At 40.4% G+C, this 19,982-nt stretch overlaps 1 protein-coding gene across 1 annotated transcript in view; it reads left to right on the plus strand.

The window, feature by feature from the left end:
* The window catches only part of LOC109935226 (procollagen galactosyltransferase 2-like), a 131,673-nt gene that overhangs the window by 109,358 nt on the left and 2,333 nt on the right, over positions 1 to 19,982 (plus strand). Inside the window, exon 6 of the mRNA XM_048602031.1 lies at positions 15,486 to 15,672. Coding sequence (XP_048457988.1) covers positions 15,486 to 15,672 — 187 coding nt within the window. The remainder of the gene's footprint in view (positions 1 to 15,485; positions 15,673 to 19,982) is intronic.

Genomic DNA, 19,982 nt, shown 5'->3' on the forward strand with positions numbered 1-19,982 from the left:
AGAAATATGCGATAGATTCACCATTGAATGGTTCACCATTGAAACCCATATTTCAAAATAAGCTCTTAAACAAATCAGTGATCTTTAGGGCCAGATTCAGCAATTACACAGTGGTCACTGGGTGCTGTGCAGACACAAGCACATGTTCATACATGAAGAATACTGGGCTAAGCTTTAAAACAAAATACATTGCATTTTATCTATTTGATTCTGTGCAACAACTGAACGATGTGTAACCTGATGTCCACACTGGTCCAATGATTGGATGACCTTTCAGAAAATGCTTCCTCCAGCCCATCACCCCTTGGCTCACCAGAATACACAATACAAAATTGTTTTCCCAAAATTTGCCAAACAAGTAGCTCTTACCCTCCATCACACATAGCAGATGTCACCAGAAAAACATAAGCAGTGAAGAAGCAAGACATGGTGTTCAATCATTTCTCTACCCATTAAGAAGCTGACCAGATGTCAGCTGACATGTTAATTTCAAACATCTTCAGAAAACTCTTAATTAGAAACATGTGGCAATTGAAACTTGGATGTGTAATTCAACCAACTAGTGCATGATTAAAATAGGTCATCGTTCATAATTTATATATGGACAAATCATAAACAGCATATTCATGATTACCTTGTGAAAGTGCTAATTCAGAGCAGGTTGAGTGAAGATAAAGCTCTGCCAGAGATTAACTACCATTTTATCCTAATGAATCTTTCCAAGGTTTTCATTTTACAAAATACTGATCCATGGTCTGAAGTTTCTCAAACATTAAAGAATGTAATATATCCCACGCATGGGACAAGTGGTGGCTAAGGTCACTCAGGGTCCTGGTTGTGTAATGATAATAGTGATAGTGAAATAATGATAGTGATTCTTATTTCCATCATATGGCTGGATCTTGCCCTCTCTTACCACCTGCTATTGATGTATGTTGGAAGGATTTGCAGATTGACACTCAACCTGTTTGGCCACATTGTGAATGCACCTCCATCGGCCATCAAGTCCTGAGCTTCTGGCTCAGCGCTAGAATGTCACAAGATTTCCTCATGTAAATGGAACTTGTTCGAATTAATTTTTCATTTTTTGAAAATTATATTTCTTTCTTGACGGCAATGAATCCATTGCAGTAAAAAAATGCTGATTTAGTTCTGAAAGACCATACTTGATAGCTGCAGTTGTTATTCCCCTTGTGGCTTTCCTAATCTCCCCTCTGTAGAGTCCATGAAAGACCCAATGGTCCCCAGGAAAGTCGAAGCAGTTATGATGGGCCATCAAGGACCCAGTGAGAGGAGGTTCTCTCTCAAAGTTACTGTTGTTAATTGTCCCGGAATCACCAGGAATTAATTCGCCAGGAATTAAAGATTGGGATACTGCTCCAATCAAACCAGAAGAAAAATGAGAGTCTTTCTTCATTTCCTTTGATTGCCTCTATTTATTACTGTAAGCACTTCGGAATTTAATGGTTCCTTGGTGCATTCTCCATGACAGGGCATCGACTGATCCATTTGCCAACTAATCAGCACTATCGTCTTCTACAGGCTAAATTGTTGCTCCCTTTCAGATTTGGTATTCTTGCAATTCTGTCCTGATGAATACAACAGAAAAAGCTTCAAATAACATGTCTCTTTCTTCAGCGATGCTCAATGTTCTGCACCACCAAGCAACTATTTATTATAAAAATGTGTGAGGTGACAAGGCAGTTGGAGGTAAGATAATGTGTGAAGAGGCCTTCAGGAATGCATTTGTGGGAGTGAATGACCCAATTATTAATGAACCACTATAATAAAATTATATTTTTTAGCATAACCAGACAATGAATGTGATTAGAGTGTTACATTTTCATGTTGTGGCTTAATTTTTCGTTGTTTGATAAAGTTGCTAAGAGTAACATGTTGATAAATACAGCACTGACAGGAGATAAGAAGTTCAAGTTCGAAATTAGATGATTAATTGGTTCAAAAGCAAAACATGTAAACTTGTTCACCTGCACACCTGCTAATGTGATATACTGCATCCGCTGTTCCCGATGTGGCCTCCTGTACATCGGGGAAACCAAGCGGAGGCTTGGGGACCGCTTTGCAGAACACCTACGCTCGGTTCACACTAAACAACTGCACCTCCCAGTCGTGAACCATTTCAACTCCCCCTCCCATTCCTCAGACGACATGTCCATCCTGGGCCTCCTGCAGTGCCACAACGATGCTACCCAAAGGTTGCAGGAACAGCAATTCATATTCCACTTGGGAACCCTGCAGCCCAATGGTATCAATGTGGACTTCACAAGCTTCAAAATCTCCCCTCCCCCTACCGCATCCCAAAACCAGCCCAGCTCGTCCCCGCCTCCCTAACCTGTCCTTCCTCCCACCTATCCCCTCCTCCCACCCCAAGCCCCACCCCCATCTCCTACCGACTAACCTCATTCCACCCCCTTGACCTGTCCGTCCTCCCTGGACTGACCTATCTCCTCCCTACCTCCCCACCTACACTCACCTTTACTGGCTCCATCCCCGCCTCTTTGACCTGTCTGTCTCCTCTCCACCTATCTTCTCCTCTATCCATCTTCTATCCGCCTCCCCCTCTCTCCCTATTTATTTCAGAACCCCCTTCCCCTCCCCCATTTCTGAAGAAGGGTCTAGGCCCGAAACGTCAGCCTTCCTGCTCCTCTGATGCTGCTTGGCCTGCTGTGTTCATCCAGCTCTACACCTGTTATCTCCGATTCTCCAGCATCTGCAGTTCCTACTATCTCCAAACTTGTTAATAATTGCTTTACATCTAATTAAGTCCTGCAACCAATACGTTCCTCTGGGATAAGAAGTGTCATTCATTATAATGACTCATGATCTTGGGAAACATGTTACTGGGAGAAGGTTTCTGGTTACTTCTTTTTCAGCATTTTCCTTGGATATTCAATCATTGGTATTTGGCTGAAGACCTTCAACAGTTTTGTTTGCTTTATGATGGATGAGTTTTCACGTCGTGTCCCAGTCCTGTTCTCAACAGTATCATCAAGCTTCCTGATCCATTAGAAATGCTGGCATGTTTTAGACACATTTTATGCATCAGAGATTCATAGCGATGTTGCCATGGCAACCTTCAGTGTTTAGATTTCTACTTGGCTAAAATAAATGGCATTACAAACAAATGGCACCATAAAAATCAGCTTTTTGTCAGTACTCACCAACGTTAATACTGTGTGTTGTTTGACCTTGGGCATACTAGCTTCGTGTAATGTCTGAAGTCGTGAGTGTTAACGCTGCGCGTTGCCAGGATTCAGAGGGTTTCTGCTCACAGTGCCACTGTATGCTAATACCTTTGCATAAGGCTGAACTGTCTGTCTCCTGCACTCCAAGTATCATAGCCTATGAAGCAAGAACTGAAAAATGGGTTTAGTCTGGATAAATACTTTTCATCCTGCACAGATATAATGGGCCAAATGGCCTCCTTCTGTGCTGTAAGTATCAGTGTTGTATAATTTAAAGAATGCTTTGCTAGTTTCTCACATTAAAAAGGATTAATTGCTGAAGTATTTTAAAATATTCTCTTTGTATTTTGTGAAAACTGCCTGTTGGTCGTTTATCCCCTTCAAAAGATCATGGAAAATTAGACTCTGATTTCAACCATGTGACGTCTTCTGTGTCAGGAAATTTGTGTATATTTGTTGAAAATGCCTCAAAAGTTACTGATTATACATGTACTTGGTGAATAAAACCTGACTCTTAAGTCTAAAGTGATTCTTTTTTTAGGAAGTGATTATTCTGAAGAACTCTTCACCACATGTTCCCCTCTCTGCTTCTCCACAAAGCTTTAAATATGTGCACAGAGCTGTTGAATGACTAACTACTTTAATCCATTTTATATTTTGAAGTATAGAATGGTACACTACAGGTGGAGGCCATTGTGCTTATGCTTATGCTTGTACAGCTACCCAGTTAGTAACTATCCTGTCCCATCCTCACTTTGTGTGAATATTTTCCCTCCTAAGTAATCAATTCCTCTTTGAAGGTAGCTGTGAAATTTTCTGTTATCACCCTTTCAAGCAGCACATGCCAGATCATAGCAACTCACTGTTTAAAAAAATTCTAAATGCTGCCTCAGATTTTTTTGCCATTTGGTTTTTAATCTGTGCCTTCTGGTCACCAACTCTTCTGTTCTGAAAAGCATTTCTCTTCATTTACTCTGTCAAAGCCCTTCATAATTTTGAATGCAGTGATTGAATCGTCCCTTTAACCTTTCAGCTTTAAGGCAAGTATGTGTAGTTCCTCCAATATCTCCACATAATGCAGTCTTCCATAGCTGGTGGAAATCTGGTGTATACCTCTTTTAAGGCCCCGCTATCATCCGAAAGTGTGGCACTGATTATCAGCCACTAGACCCCAGCTGAGACCTCACCTACACAATATAGATTTAGTATAACACCCTTTGGAATTGTACTGTATATTTCTCTTCTTAAAACCAATGATACTGGATAGGCCTTTTTTTGAAGGGTGTGCACTATGCTGATATGGTTGTACATGCTAGAGTCACAACTGAATGATGCCACATGTTTGAGGATCAGAGGATGTTATTGACATAAAGCTGGGTCAAAGGGTGTGCTGTAAGGAGGACGCAGAGATGCTTCAGTGTAATTTAGACAAATTGAATGAGGAAGCAAATGGATGGCAATTGAAGTATAATGTGAATAAATGTGAGATTATCTACTTTAGTAGCAAAAATGCAAAGGCAAATTATTATCTGAACAACAATAGATTGGGAAAGGGGATGGTACAATGAGGCCTGGGAACTTGTGTACCAGTCACTGAAAGTAAGCATGTAGGTGCAGCAGGCAGTGAAGAAGGCATATGGTATATTGGCCTTCATAGCAAGAGGATTCAGATACAACAGCAGGGATGTCTTGCTGTAATTGTATAGGGCCTTGGTGAGACTACACCTGAAATATTGTGTGTAATTTTGGACTCCTTGTCTGAGGCAGGATATTCTGTCTATTTGGCTTACCAGACTGATTTCTGAGATGCAAGGACTGTTGTATGAAGAAAGACTGAATCTGTTACGATTATATTCACTGGAATTTAGTAGAAGGTGTTAGGGTGGAGGCGGGGTGTGGGAACCTCATAGAAACTTATAAAATTCTAATAGGACCATTCCAGGTAAACGCAGGAAGGATGTTCCTGATGGTGGGGGAATGCAGAACTAGTGCCACTGATGAAGGATACGGGGTTGGCCATTTAGGACTGAGTTGAGAAGAAATTTCTTCACCCAGAGAATGGTGAGCCCTCGCATTCTCTGCCACAGAAAGCAGTTGAAGCCGAAACATTGAATATTTTCAAGAAGGAGTTAGATATCATTCTTAGGTCTAAAAGGATCAAAGGGTAATGTGGGAAAGCAGGAGCGGAGTACTGAGTTGGATGATCAGCCATGATCATGTTGAGCAATGAAGTTGGCTTAAGGGGCCGAGTGCCCTACTTTTGCTCCTATTTTCTATGTTTCCATGTTAACTGATCTAGGACATTGAGAATCAACCCTATCCTATTGGGAGTGGAGGCATCCAACACCTTGGACTTCTGTGTCATTTGTTTGTTTATAGGTTTGGGGCTGCAAGTCATTTGTTGTGGTCACACATTTGGAAACTTGCGTGATTGTATGTTTTGTTAATTCATGTAAGGCAACATTTTTTTCCCCTCTGCTGCTTATTAACAGAACAGTGCGCGCCTGCTGATGGAAACTCTCCTCTAATGAACAGTATTAAAAATGCAAACTGATTCCTACTTGGCATTAATATGCCCAGTGAGTACCAAAGAACCAAAGTCATTATTCCATTGCTGGCGGCAGCTATTCATTAGGTCGTAATAGGGTTGCAAAGAAAATGACTACACTCCCTCGAGATATAACTGTAGTACGGTAACAGTTGGAGGTCATTAGGAATTTGCTCAATATAATCATGCTGGCTACTCTTAAATACTGACAGAAAATTTATCACATAATGGCACAGTATCTGATTAATTACAAACAGATGACACTTCTTTTGTGCAAATCCATTATGGACCAATTGTAGTGTTTCATTACAACACATAAGGAAAGAAGGCAAAAGCTTTGTTTAAGATAAAACTGACATATCGCTGCAGAGACATGTAATGAACAAGGATAGGTCATTTGGTTTATTTCACCAGGTGCCTGCCAAATTTTCAACTACCTAGCCTTTGGCTCCTCATTTATCACAACATTTCTACAGGTACTGAATAACTCTATCACCGCACCCTCTCCCCCCCCTCCATCCCCATCTCAATTCTTTGATGTCTTATCTGTGTAATTGTAGCCAAGGAATTGCCTGCAGTGACTTTTCTTCACACTGTTCTGCGGTTGCCTCTAGAATCCCCCAAGGATCCATCCTCAGCCCATTCCCCAGTTCTAACATACAGGTTTTAATCTCAGCAATATCTTCCAAAATATGCAACCTGTATGCTGATGACACCAGAATCTACTTCCGAGCCATTTGCTTTGACCCTTCCACTGTATGTAAAATTGTCAGACGGCTTGTTCAACATCCAGTGCTGGACGAGTGAAAGTCACAAACTCCACTTATGAGTGAACAGCTCCCTGGCAGTCGTTTTGAAAGCTAAACCAGACAATTTATGGTCATATTAAAAATCTTAATCCTTACACTCTCACACCTTTGTGGGAATTAGGTGTCGCTGCCAAGTTGAGCATTTGTTGCTCACCCTTAGGTCCTTAGAAGTGATTATGTGTGGGCAATTTTAGAGGGCAATTAAGAGTCAACCACAGAAACAAAAAGCAATAATTGCTGGACAATCTCAGTAGTTCTGGCAGCATCTATGGAGATAAAACAGAGTTAATGTTTCAAGACCAGTGACTTCTTCAGAATAGTTCTTTGGCCTTTGGGTTGGAGAGGGAGAAAATTGACCTGGCTTCCCAGAGGCTGCTGGAAAGTGTGTAGTGATGGCATGCATGTCGAGTTCATGTAAGATCAGATTGGATTCCAGTATATTTTCGGGTAAAAGAGCCCCATGTAGAGAGAATGACCATGAGGTACAAATTGCCACCAAGAAAAATTGTTTTACACAGTAAATTTACAGAATGGAGGTGGTAGGGTAGAGTTTATAAAGACTTGTGTTTTTCCCAGTGCTGTGTGTGAACAATTGTCCCTTGTGTTTACAGATTCCGCACTTACATTATTCATTCTTCTTCTCAAATGTCAATTCGAACCAGGTAATTCATTCATGCTCTGTGCATTTTAGTTTTAAGTTTGCAAAGGTACAGTATGCTTTCTGAGTTATTCTGGCAAGAAATCTGAATGATGGAATCAGTAGACATTCAGCAACCAGTTTCCAACCCCTCCATGTGAGGAAATATGTCTCGCCACAGATAGACGGAGTGAGTTCAATCATCACCAAAATTTCAGATTTATTTTCAATCAGACTGCGCATCTTTTTAAACGAGAATACCATGGATGAATTTTTAGAACACGAACATAAGACATAGCCAATGCTGGTCACTTCTGCAATTTGACTAGTGAAATGATCTTGTGCTCACCAACTTGTTACAGTGAAGTGATTGAGATTGACTGGTGAGACACTACCAGGGATGTTACATTGTTGAGCTTTCATTCCGCAAGAATTATTGTAGTAAAGAAGTAGTAATGTTTATTTCAAAACCTTGCCAAAAAAGAACTATTCCACGTAAGATGGTAATGGCAAGGATTAAAACCTGCCGATGAAGGTAGATAGTAGAGCAGAGAGATAGACAATGATTTCTGCTGACTTCCCTTAGCACATTGCTGCCTTTGTTTGCACATTGACCCCTGGTGTTTGTAAAGAAAAGAGTTACGTAAATTCTATTCATTTAATGTGATGTAAACAGTAAATTGAACCTCTAAACATATTGAAGATCACTTGGATGATAATAGATTATTGCCCCAAGGGCACCATCTTTGGCAAGATTAATGTCATGCCTAATGATCTCTAAACTAATCTGGTTATACATACTGACAATAGTAACTTAATATTACAGCCTCGCGTGCAAACTCTGCCTTTTGCAGTTAAGCAATAAATGAGTTAATGCAGAAATAATGTGTTTATATGAGGACTTTTCTGCCCTGATGTTTGGTTAAAAAGTGAAAATTCAGAGCTATTTGTGCATTTTAATCTCTGCTTTCCTTGTTTGATGCTTGTGGTGTTGAAAAATGAAAAGCAAAGACTGCAGCCACTAGATGATGCTGCTGCACCTCTGTATGATACACAGAAGAGACATTTGGGGACATCGGGATTGCTCAGTTAAAAATAAAGACCATCCTGTTAGTTTCATGATACAATAACGGAGTTGACTTACTCCTGCTTCAAATTCTTGTTCTGCTCTTTCTTTTTGACTAATGACAGCTACCAACCTTTATCAATTAGTGCATAAAAGACCAGGACACGACATGAGAAAAGCCCCAGTGGTGAAGAGTTATTGTAAACGTCTCCTCCAGCTTTTTGTTTGTGTTGTGCTTTGAACCATTCAAGTGCTTATAGATTTCAATGTTGTTCCAAATGATTGTTACTAAATATTAATTCAGCACAGCCAGATGTTAAGGATGTGGGTGAGGGGGATGATGGACAGTGTGCAGGGGAGAGGAGAAGAAATTCCAGAATAGGTGTACAATCGATTTGAAATTATCTTCAGCAATCCAGCAAGTTATCCACCGCCTCAAGTTCATTTTGTCACAGCTGCTTGCACCTAGATTCATTGTCAATCATTTTAATACAACTTGTTTTACCATCGGCTTGAAATTTAAAATTAAAACTTTTTTTTATTGGATGCATCTGCAACTGAGCAGCTTCCTGCTCGTACTGATTGAGTTGAGAGTACTAGGAACGTGGCTTGTACAAACACCGATTCTGTGATACCTATTTGAGGGGCAGCTCCACTCTCTTTCAGTGGAAAATGAATATTCTCAAGAAATGTTAACTAGTTTCCTCTCCCTGGTGAAGACTGTTGAGAAATCAGGTGCATTGGACCTTGTAAAGGTCCTCCAACACAATATGAAGAGAAATAAGTCGTGTTTCCTAATTTACTTCCAATACTATTGTTCAAATGGATTAATAAAAGCAGGGAAATATTATTTGTATCGATAAGAGCCATCACATTAGGGAAGTACAGATGATAATTCAGGAACAGTGGATTGCACCAGCTAAAGCAGTGGGCAGAATCTTACAATTATTTCGCTGAGTTTTAGTTTTGTTGAGTTTCATGAAGGTTTTCTCACACGAGGGCCAGTAAGGTCTCTCACTGTAACCAACGAAAATTGTCTCAATATCCACCCACTGCATCCCTCTCGCCCAATTGTAGCCCCATTCTATTACTCACTGATCTCAGAAAAACCTGTCACCTCCCAAGACATTCCTGAATTGACTGACATCCCCAGGGTGCGTGCTATCTTTCAAAGTCTGCTTTCCACCTGGACAGTCCAGAGCTTCCTTGTACGTTTCCTGTCATTTGCCCCAGACAAGGAATAATTGGTGCCTTACCTCCTATCATGGCTGATGCTCTACCACTCTCACTATTGCCCGCAGCATCTTTCCTCACTCATTCTCACACCTCAATCCCTGATACCACTAACCTTACATGTGATCTCTGCTTTCTACTCACTCACTTGGGACACCACTCCACCTGCACCAAGAGTAATAGCTGTGAAAACCACTTACACCTCCTGAAGTGCCATCTTTCTCTCTCTTCAGGCAGACAACAGGAGGACAGAAAGAGTCAAGGCAGCTGTCTGATATTTGGCTCCTCGCCTTTTCTGTGGAGAAGATCCCTACTCTGACTACTCTGAGCAACTGACTGACTGTATCCGGGCCCCTGGACTGGTATCAGAGGCTGCTTTTGACAGTAATTACTGTGCCAGGGTTCTCCTGAGCAAAGGCTATCTTTCTTGACTTGACTAAGGACTGTTGGCAACTTTGACAAGCTTCCTGGCACCATTAAACGGCACAGTATTACAACAGTTCTTTGGACCTGGCATCTTTGGCTGAGGAGAAAGTTACAAAAAGGCAATATAAGGCAGGGATACTGGGCCCATCCAGGTAGGCTCCGAGAGAGAGTTATGAGAGCAAGCAAACAGGTTGGAGATGCAGCCTGGTGCAGTCAATGAGCTGGATGCATATCCCTGAGCACATGGTGTTCTTGCCGCAGCATTACAATAATTGCAGCCAGTTTACATCAAGTGCTGAAATGCAGAAGTGTTACTCTAAGTTGTGAATGTTGAATCTTTTTTTTAAGTTTTCTCTATTTTTAATTGTGGACTGAAATTGAAAAAGGTCTGTTTTGAAAACCAAGGATTGTGGTAGGGACTCCAAAAGGCAGCCCTGCCATTGAGGTGCCCTCTCACTGGAGCTGCATTCTGAACACTGGCCACCAACACTGTTGTGGCCACCCAGGGCTGGCCTCTGTCTCAGGTGAATGTTGACTCTGACAGCAGCCTCTTACTTGCCTGTCTCCAGCAGGATGTTGACACCAGTCAAAGCAGGAATGGCTGTGGGTTATCAATACTGGACTTCAGTCCTCTACCCTGAGTGGGATTTGACCACCGTCAATCAATGCTGCCTGCTATTTCCACTGTTTGAGGAGGGAGCAAAGATTAAAAAATTAGAAGTAAACCTTTAAGAGGCGAAAATGAGAAACACTCTACATGCAATAGGCTATGCTAAATTAGTAGCTTGATTTTAATATGGAGGTTGATTTTTTTTGTTAATCCAAAATATTAAGGGATATGGAACAAAGGCTGGGCTGCAAAATAAAGTTATAGACAGCAACGATTTCGTTGAATGACAGAAAGTGGTTAAATAACCTACCCTTGTTCTCATGTCGATTGACCTCTCACATGTGCCCTGCCTGATATTTAGTTCCATTGCAGTATATGGAATTAAGCATTATGCACACAGTATTGTTAGAATATATGGTGCTGTCCAAAATGATTATCTACCCTCAGCATTTTAGACAAAGTATGGCAAAATTTAAACTTTGCTGTTCGCTTGCATATTTGCTACAATAGTGTTTTTGAAAGAATTCTATAGCTACAACACTCCAAGCTCTCAGCTGCAATCTTTTCCCCAAATAGTGAGTCTGCCTTGAGTAGAATGGCTGGGCGAAGGAGGAAAATCTCAGTATTGTTTTGACAAAGTGATAAAAGTGGCGGTGAGTGAGTCTGTTCCCTATCTGCTGCCTTAAGGAAATAACGCAGAGTTGGGAACTTCATTTGGGGTGCTAAGAGGGATAGGAAAACAGACTTTAAAAAAAAAAATTAACATGTTTTAGATGAGGTAGAGCAAAGATGTCAGAGCAGATGTACAGTCACAGAACGAAATCTGGTCAAAATTTGTGTTTAAAGCACTGCGTCATCCAGTAAGATACGTTATGTCAGCAGTATTTTTACATTGTTTTAGAGAAAAATTTAGAACGAGAATTCAAACAAAGCAAGTGTATAAAGTTACACTGGAGAAACTTTCAACCTGGACCATTTAGAGTAATTGCCTCAATACTGTTGCTAATGCGTGTGAGACCTGTGCTCAGTAAGGGGATTCTGCTATAACGCGATAATTGCGTTCGAGCTCAACATTGCATTATAGAAAATCGCACTATAGAAATAATGGGGCCTACGGGAAAAGCGGGGTTAGGGGCAGACTACCAAACAATATCACTCAAAATTGCTCAAAATTCTTCCTCACCACTCTCATATAAGTATTGGCGCCATGCCTGTCACTTGTGTGAGCCTTGACACTTATAATCAAATAAAATCTATTCACCTGCAACATAGTCTGCATCACAGCCTAGCCCATTGCTGATCTGACCTGACATTCCATCAGCACAGACTTCTGGATGGATTTTCAGATAAGTGAAGCAGAGGAAGCTGACCTTTCTGAGTAACATTATATTCAAATGTTGTAAAACAGCAGTTTGTAACACAGACAACTTTTGGTATAAATGATTTACATGAGCAAGTTCAAAAGTTCTTACATATTAAATATGTAACAAAACCTAGGCAAAACTACTACACACAAAGGTGCATGTTTTGACAGCACTCATTATTTTAAACTATACTTCATTTTTTTTTTTGCATTTAATGTGTTCAGTATAAACTAAGACTTTCACATATTTTCCTAATAAGACGGTTGTTCTCTGTGTGACATTATATTTGAGGTTCATGACATACAATCCGATCACCTTTTTCAAATGAGTTTAGTATGACCTACTCTGAACATTTACACCATCTGCAAGGATCGAAAGAAAGAAATTTTCCTTTGACAAAGCCCGTGATGCCAACGCTTACTGGATGTAATCCCATTATAGCCAACAAAAGTTCACGTTTTAGAATTAGCGCTCCCCCATTCGTCAGTCGTAGTACAGCCAATTCGCATTGCCAGAACATGCGTTACAGCAGAACCCACTGTAGCTCCATATTCCCAAAGAGTGGATCCCACACACTCCTGGTTGTGGACCAGATGTTTAACAGCTGGAATACTGCAAACTAGCTGGAAAGACAATCTCTTTTTTGACTGTCCTTCTGGCTGTTTATGGCCTCTCTAATTATAAGCCATTCCTGCACCAAAACTGAAGGCTGTCTAAAAAACATCACGACACGAAAATACAGGTCATTTAATGTCACAGTCTGAGATTCAGGTTGTAGAAGATTGGCATATTTCATTGCAGTGTCGAGCAGGAACGTTTGAGGAAAAGATACAATCCAGCACCAGTATGCAGGCACTGTGGCTGTCTCGCTGTGATTACACATCTCTTGTTTCATTGACTCCTCTTTTCTTCCCTTGTATCCCCCAAATGCTTGCCTACCTTTTGGTTTTAAGTTCCAAAGAAGGGTTCTCCCATCAAAATTAAACCTCAGCTGGTCTTCTGGCTCTACACATGCCATCTGAGTTGTTGGATATCTTTGACATTTTCTGTTTACCTGTTATACAAGTTAATGGCTGTATTGCTTTCTCTGTCTCGTGGATTGTCCTGACAATCAGTGTGTTTTTCTTCTTTGCTATTTTTAGATTAAAAGGCAGCTGTGAACAGAAACCAGTGTGCACAGGAGATTTGGAAAACTTTGTTAGGTCAGTGTGGAGAGAGAAGAAACTCCAGTCAATGAGGAAAGAATCATCAATTTAATGTTTTGAGATATGAACTCATGAAACATGTCTTTGCAGACGGTTGTTGGAGCATGAAATGCTTTGCCACAGGCAGTGGTTGAGGCAGAAACCATTGAATCTTTTAAAGAACAGATGGATTAGAAAATTGAAACAGAGGAGCAGACAGAGGTCAGAAGAGAACAAGGCAGTCGGATTAGGTTTGAATTACTTCTAGCAAAGAGCCAAATGTACTTGTTCTGCACGATGAATTTAAATATTTTCTTATAGTAACAGGAAACTCATTTGTAGCAACAATATAACCTCAATAGATTAATACTTTGGTGAATTTGACTTGCTTTTTAAGTTATCTTAGTGCTGCTAATCATTATCAAAGTATTTTCAGAGATTTACTCAGTAAAACCTTTAAATCCTTTGCCCATTCAGTATACTGTACCATGGAACTGACTAGAAGTTTTGCTGGCCTATACCTCCCAGTTATGGCCGGATGTAAGTTACCAGGTATATATGAACAGCGGTCACAATCTGTTTATTTACAAATTAGCAGATCAGTCTATGTCTCTCATTCATTGCCAGGCAGGGTTAAACAGTTAGATTCACAACCATAAATAGCATTCTGTTTATTAGATCTTTCTCCAATGTGTCAAATTGGTTTTTAATATAAAAGATATATTTATACATGTCCTGAGATTCCTGTTAAATTTTGTGTTCAGGGCAAACAGCATTTGGCTTGTAGCCATGTGGAAACCTGGATCAAGCAGCTAGTGCTGAATAAACCTCTTATTTAACACTGGACTAAGGTATCTAAGCAAGCAAGGCATTTCGCAAGTTGTCTTTGTATATCCCTCCAGGTCATTGAAGACTGATATCTTCATGTAGATGGGGAGGAAATACTGAGACATGAGGACACCTCTCCATGCTGGAAGGCATTCCCATGAAGCCAAGGGTGAGAATATCTCCAGGGTGTGAATACATATCGAGGCAGTGTAGCAGAGAGACAAGCAGCAGCTATTAGACTGCTCCATCTCCAACTGGTGAAGCCACAATTTGATGGGACATAACACGTAGCAATGCTGTGACAATAATGAATGCCCCTCCCCTGCTGTCTTACTTGTGATGGACTTTCAATACCTGCTGTCCAGTCCAAGCACATGCTTGCATGTTTTTCAATAAGTAACGATTGACTGTCCTTCCTAGGGGAGGAGGAGATTAATAGGGACAAAATGTGTCTAAGTTGATACTCCAGGTCAACGATTTGCACTAGAGTCAGGAATTGAATGTCAAGTGGATAACGTAGCATATCAAAGCACTGTTACCTGAACAGTTATCTTAGCCTCTGAGTAGTGTTTGGAATGGAACCAATGTCATTGGGAGCTAGCATTCTTCCCATTTCAACTGATCGAAAGTAAAGAAAGAACTTGTACTTGTGCAGCATCTTTTACACCTTCAGGGCAACTGAAAGTTCCTATCAGTCAATTGTTTATGTTTTTCATTACAACCAGTACAATCAGGAATTCTTGGTATTTGCCGATCAAACATTTTTCAGAAAGCAGATGAGAGAAAACTCTGCCAACTGATATCAGGCTGACAATAAATGGAGATGTCTGTAAGTAAATAAGAAATATAATTGGTCTGCACTCCGAGCTCACAATCAAAAGATTGTGGTTCAATTCCCACTTCACAAAAACTTGAGCTGAAAATCTAAGCTGTCACTTCAGTGCATTTCTGAGGGACTCTTAGAGGGATCCTGTTTCAGGTGAAATGTGAAAACAAGATCTCATCTGTTCCTGCAGGTTAGTGGTAAATACTCTAATGGCAATATTTTGAAGAAGAACACTGGACATCACAACTGTGTCATGGTCAAATATTATTCCTCTTCCACACTTAAAATCAAATTATCTGAAAATGTTTACCTTTGTGAGAGTTTTCTGTGGTAAAGTAAGCACATTCCTCCTTTCAAAAGTGACTACATTTCTAAAAAGCATCAAATTCATTGTAAGATGCTTCGGGGCATCCCGAAGATGGGAAAGACAAGATGTCCATGACAATCTGTCTGAATATTTGTATTGTAAGGATAGGCAATGTAATTTTACAACATCGGGTAACTAGCATCAATTCTGTTTGAGTTACTTTAACAGATTAAGGGAAAATCCAACCAGTTCAGTTCTACAATAGAGACATGAGCCCAGGAATGTCTGTCAGTCCTGTCAGGAAAATCTTTTCTTTCTTGGGTTGGACAATATTTGCAACCTTGCTTTTGTGACCCACAGCCTGGGAGCAGTTTTGTTTGAAAACAAATCATTCTCCGAACAAACAAATGCTTAACAATTTTTGTTTTCTGTTTATTTTAGAGATCCAAATGCACATATGTAACAGAAAGCGTTATGGCTACCTCCCAGTGCCCCTCAAGGCCCAGGAGTCCTTACAAGAGGATATTGAAACCTTTGTTCATGTTCTCATTGAAAGAATGAGTAAGTTTACTAACAAGGACAAAAGCAAACTCTGTCATGGTCATGAGATATTTTCAAACGAAATATTGTTTAAATCCTTCAAATACTGAGCAACATTGCAGACAAATGAATCACAAAAACACAAACAGGATGTCAAATCCTGACATTATTAGAGAAATAGTCAGAATGACATACTGTTTCATCAGCTACTTTTCTTCACTAAAAAGGAAATCGATGAAGAATTAATTTTAGTTCATGATTGCAAACTGGTTCATTAAATCAATGGTTCATTAAATTAAAAGTGCAGTTTATTTCTGTGTAGGTTCACTTGTGTTTGAAATCTTATTCAAAGTTCCCACCTTTACAATGACATGCATTTAGCACCTGTGATTCGTTTGAACCTAAAATCTGTTTGTTCATTTTTGGAAGTGTTAACACTGTTGAAGTGAATAAACTGACATCATGCAGTTCTTTTCAGTTATCATCATACTTTTGTGAGTTAATAGGGCAATAGAAAGACTGCCTGAGTCCTGTAAGAGTCCTGCACCCACAGCAGGACATTCTGAATCAGAGCTTGAGGTTTGTGTAGTCCTGCATGATCTGGGGACCTCAGCTTAAAGCCACAGTTAGGAAATGAGAATTACCATTCCAACACACAACATAGTGGAAGGGCATGCCTACTTTGTTTCTGTAATCTAGATTAATGGAATTCAAAAGCAGAAGGGCTGTGTTAAACGTACAGGAGCTTGTTGGACTACCCTGAAGGGAACTCTGCCACAGCTTTAGTCTTCATGTTATAAAAGGGATATGGCAGCAATGGAGAAAGTGCCAAAAAGATTTACACAGGGGATACCACAACTAATAGGTTATTCCTGGCAAGACTGAACAGGCTGGGGCTTTGTTCACTCTGTAATACAACACAATGTGGTGACCTGACAAACGTCTGTAAAGTTATGTAAGCATTTGAAAGGGTTGATGCAGAGAACATGTTTTAACATGTGAGGGAATCCAAAATTAAGGTTACAAACATTAAATAGTTATTATTCTATTAGAAAGTCAGGATCAAATCCTTTTTATATAATGAGTGGAATTACCACTAGAAGGGTCATTTGAAGCAACTGTCACAGAGGCAGATATGACAGGTAGCTACAGGCAGTTGCAAGGACTAGGAGGACATCCTGATCAGGTCAGATGAAGTAGACTGAGAGCAGATTTATGTGGAGCAGAAGATCCAGCAGAGATCCGTTGGACTAAATGTCCGTTTAATGTGCTGTAAACTTTATTTAATGCCTTGTATTCATTCAAACCCAAGCGTAGATTTGATTACCATTCAGCACCTCAAATATACTGCACCATTCAACCTGATCATGGCTGATTTGAATGTCAATACCTTTTAGTTGCCTTATCTTTGTACCCTTTGGTTCTCCGAACAACATTTTATTAATCTCCATCCTGAAGGCTTCAACTCCCCTCTTAATTTAATGCTTGAATCATTGGTATGTTAAACAATCTATCATTTTCAGAAGTATTTTTTTACATCATAAAGCTATCATTTGTGTTGAGGATCAGTTGTTAAATTTTGTTGCTCAGAACCTTTCCATATGAAGAATGTATTTTATTTTCTAAAAGTATATTAACCCTATAATGTCAGTGCTAAGTGGTCTGACTTCACATCAGTTATGCACTTAAATTACAAATCTGGTCTGACTGTGCAGTATATGATGATGGAAGCACCATAGTTTATGATAAGTGAAGCAGAACAATGAAGAGAGACTGGGAGCGGCAGATCAGGATTTGTGAAAACAACACCATCTTTTTTTCAACATTTTGTTTTTGAGATCATACAGCATTGTTGACTTTCCCAGGTACAATTTACAGTTATTGAAAAAATGTAAATGTTTTTGAACATTTGCTCAGAAAAACCTAAAAGCATTTTGCCTCTGTGCAACTGTGTGTAGTCTAACTGGCCTGGTTTAAAGTCATTTAGATACAAGGAACTTGGTCAAGGAAATTAATGTTGCATTGTGAGAATTAAAATTCCACATCCACCCTTTTGACATACAAATCATACCTTGGTCATAGAGATGTACAGCACAGAAACAGACCCTTCTGTCCAACTCATGCATGCCAATGAGATATCCTAAATTAATCTAGTCCCATTTGCCAGCATTTGGCCCATATCCCTCTAAACCCTTCCTATTCATATACCCATCCAGATGCCTTTTAAATGTTGTAACAGTACTAGCCTCCACCACTTTCTGTGGCAGCTCATTCCATACATGCACCACCCTCTGCATGAAAAAGTTGCCCCTTAGGTCCCTTTTGTATCTTTCCCCTCTCACCTTAAACCTATGCCCTCCAGCTTTGGACTTCCCCCACCCCGGTGAAAAGACATTGGCTTTTTACCATATCCATACCCCTAATGATTTTATAAACTTCTATAAGGTCACCCATCCAGCCTCTCACACTCTAGGGAAAACACCCCCAGCCTATTCAACCTCTCCCTATAGCTCAAAGCCTCCAACCCTGGTAACATCTTTGTAAATCCTTTCTGAACCCTTTCTCTTTTCACAACTTCGTTCCTATAGCAAGGAGACCAGAATTGTACTCAATACTCCAAAAGTGGCCAAACCAATGTCCTGTATAGCAGCAACATGACCTCCCAACTCCTATACTCAATGCACTGATCAATAAAGGCAAGCGTACCAAGCGCCTTCTTCACTCTCCTATCTACCTGCGACTCCTCTTTCAAGGAACTATGAACCTGCACTCCAAGGTAACTTTATTCAGCAACACTCCCCAGGACCTTACCATTAAGTGTATATGTTCTCTCCTGATTTGCCTTTCCAAAATGCAGCACCTCACGTTTATCCAAATTAAACTTCATCTACCACTCCTCAGCCTATTGGCCCATCTGATCAAGATCTCATTATACTCTGAGATAACCTTCTTCACTGTACATTATACCTCCAATTTTAGTGTCATCTAAAAATTTACTAACAATACCTCCTATGTTCTCATCCAAATCATTCATATGAATGACAAAAAGTAGTTGCCTTAGCACCAATCCTTGTGGCACACTGCTGGTTACTGGCCTCCAGTCTGAAAAGCAACCCTCCACCATCACCCTCTGTCTTCTACGCTTGAGCCAGTTCTGTATCCAAATAGCTGGTTCTCCCTGTATTCTGTGTGATTTAACCTTTCTAACCAATCTACCATATAGATCATAGTCCATATAGATCACATCTACTGCTCTGCCCTCATCAATCCTCTTTGTTACTTCTTCAAAAAACTCAATCAAGTTAGTGAGACATGATTTCCCACGCACAAAGCCATGTTGACTATCCCGATCAGTCCTTGCCTTTCCGAATACACGTAAATCCTGTCCCTCAGGATTCCCTCCAACAACTTGTCCACCACCGATTTCAGGCTCACCAGTCTACAGTTCCCTGGCTTTTCCTTACCAAACTATTTGCCAAAGGTATTTCATGTCCCCTTTTTGCCCTCCAGATTTCCCTCTTAATTATACTCCTACTGCCTTAATACTCTTCCAGGGATTCCCTCGACCTCTGCTATCCATACCTGACATGTGCTTCCTTCTTTTTCTTCACCAAAACCTGAATTTCTCTCTAGTTATCTAGCATTCCCTACACCGACCAGCCTTGCCCTTCACCCTAACAGGAACATACTGTCTCTGGACTCTCGTTATCTAATTTTTGAATGCTTCCCATTTTCCAGCTGTCCCTTTACATGTGAATATCCACCCCCCAAATCACTTTTGAAAGTTCTTGGCTGATACCTTCAAAATTGGTCTTTCTCGAATTTAGAACGTTAGGCCATAGATCCAGCCTATCCTTTTCCATCTCGACTTTAAAACTAATAGAATTATGGTCACTGGCCCCAAAGTGCTCCCCCACTGACATCTCAGTCACCTGCCCTGCCTTATTTCCCAAGAGCAGGCCAAGTTTTGCACCTTCTCTGGTCGGTACGTCCACATACTGAATCAGAAAATGTTCTTGTACGCAGTTAAATTCATCTCCATTCAAGCCCTTAACACTATGGCAGTCCCAGTCTAGGTTTGCAAACTTAAAATCCCCCGCCACTACCACCCTATTATTCACACAGATAACTGAGACCTCCTTACAAATTTGTTTCTCAATTTCCCGTTGACTATTGGGGGTCTACAGTACAATCCCAATAAAGTAATCATCCCTTTCTTATTTCTCAGTTCCACCCAAGTAACTTTCCTGGACGTATTCCCAGGTATATCCTCCCGAAGTACAGCAGTAATGTTATCCTTAATCAAAAATGCCAATCCTCATCCTCTCTTGCTCCCCTTTCTATGTTTTCGATAGCATCCATACTATGGAACATTAAGCTGCCAGTCTTGTCCATCCC

This window comes from Rhincodon typus, chromosome 10, assembly GCF_021869965.1.
Source record: "Rhincodon typus isolate 14 chromosome 10, sRhiTyp1.1, whole genome shotgun sequence".
Lineage (NCBI taxonomy): Eukaryota > Metazoa > Chordata > Chondrichthyes > Orectolobiformes > Rhincodontidae > Rhincodon > Rhincodon typus.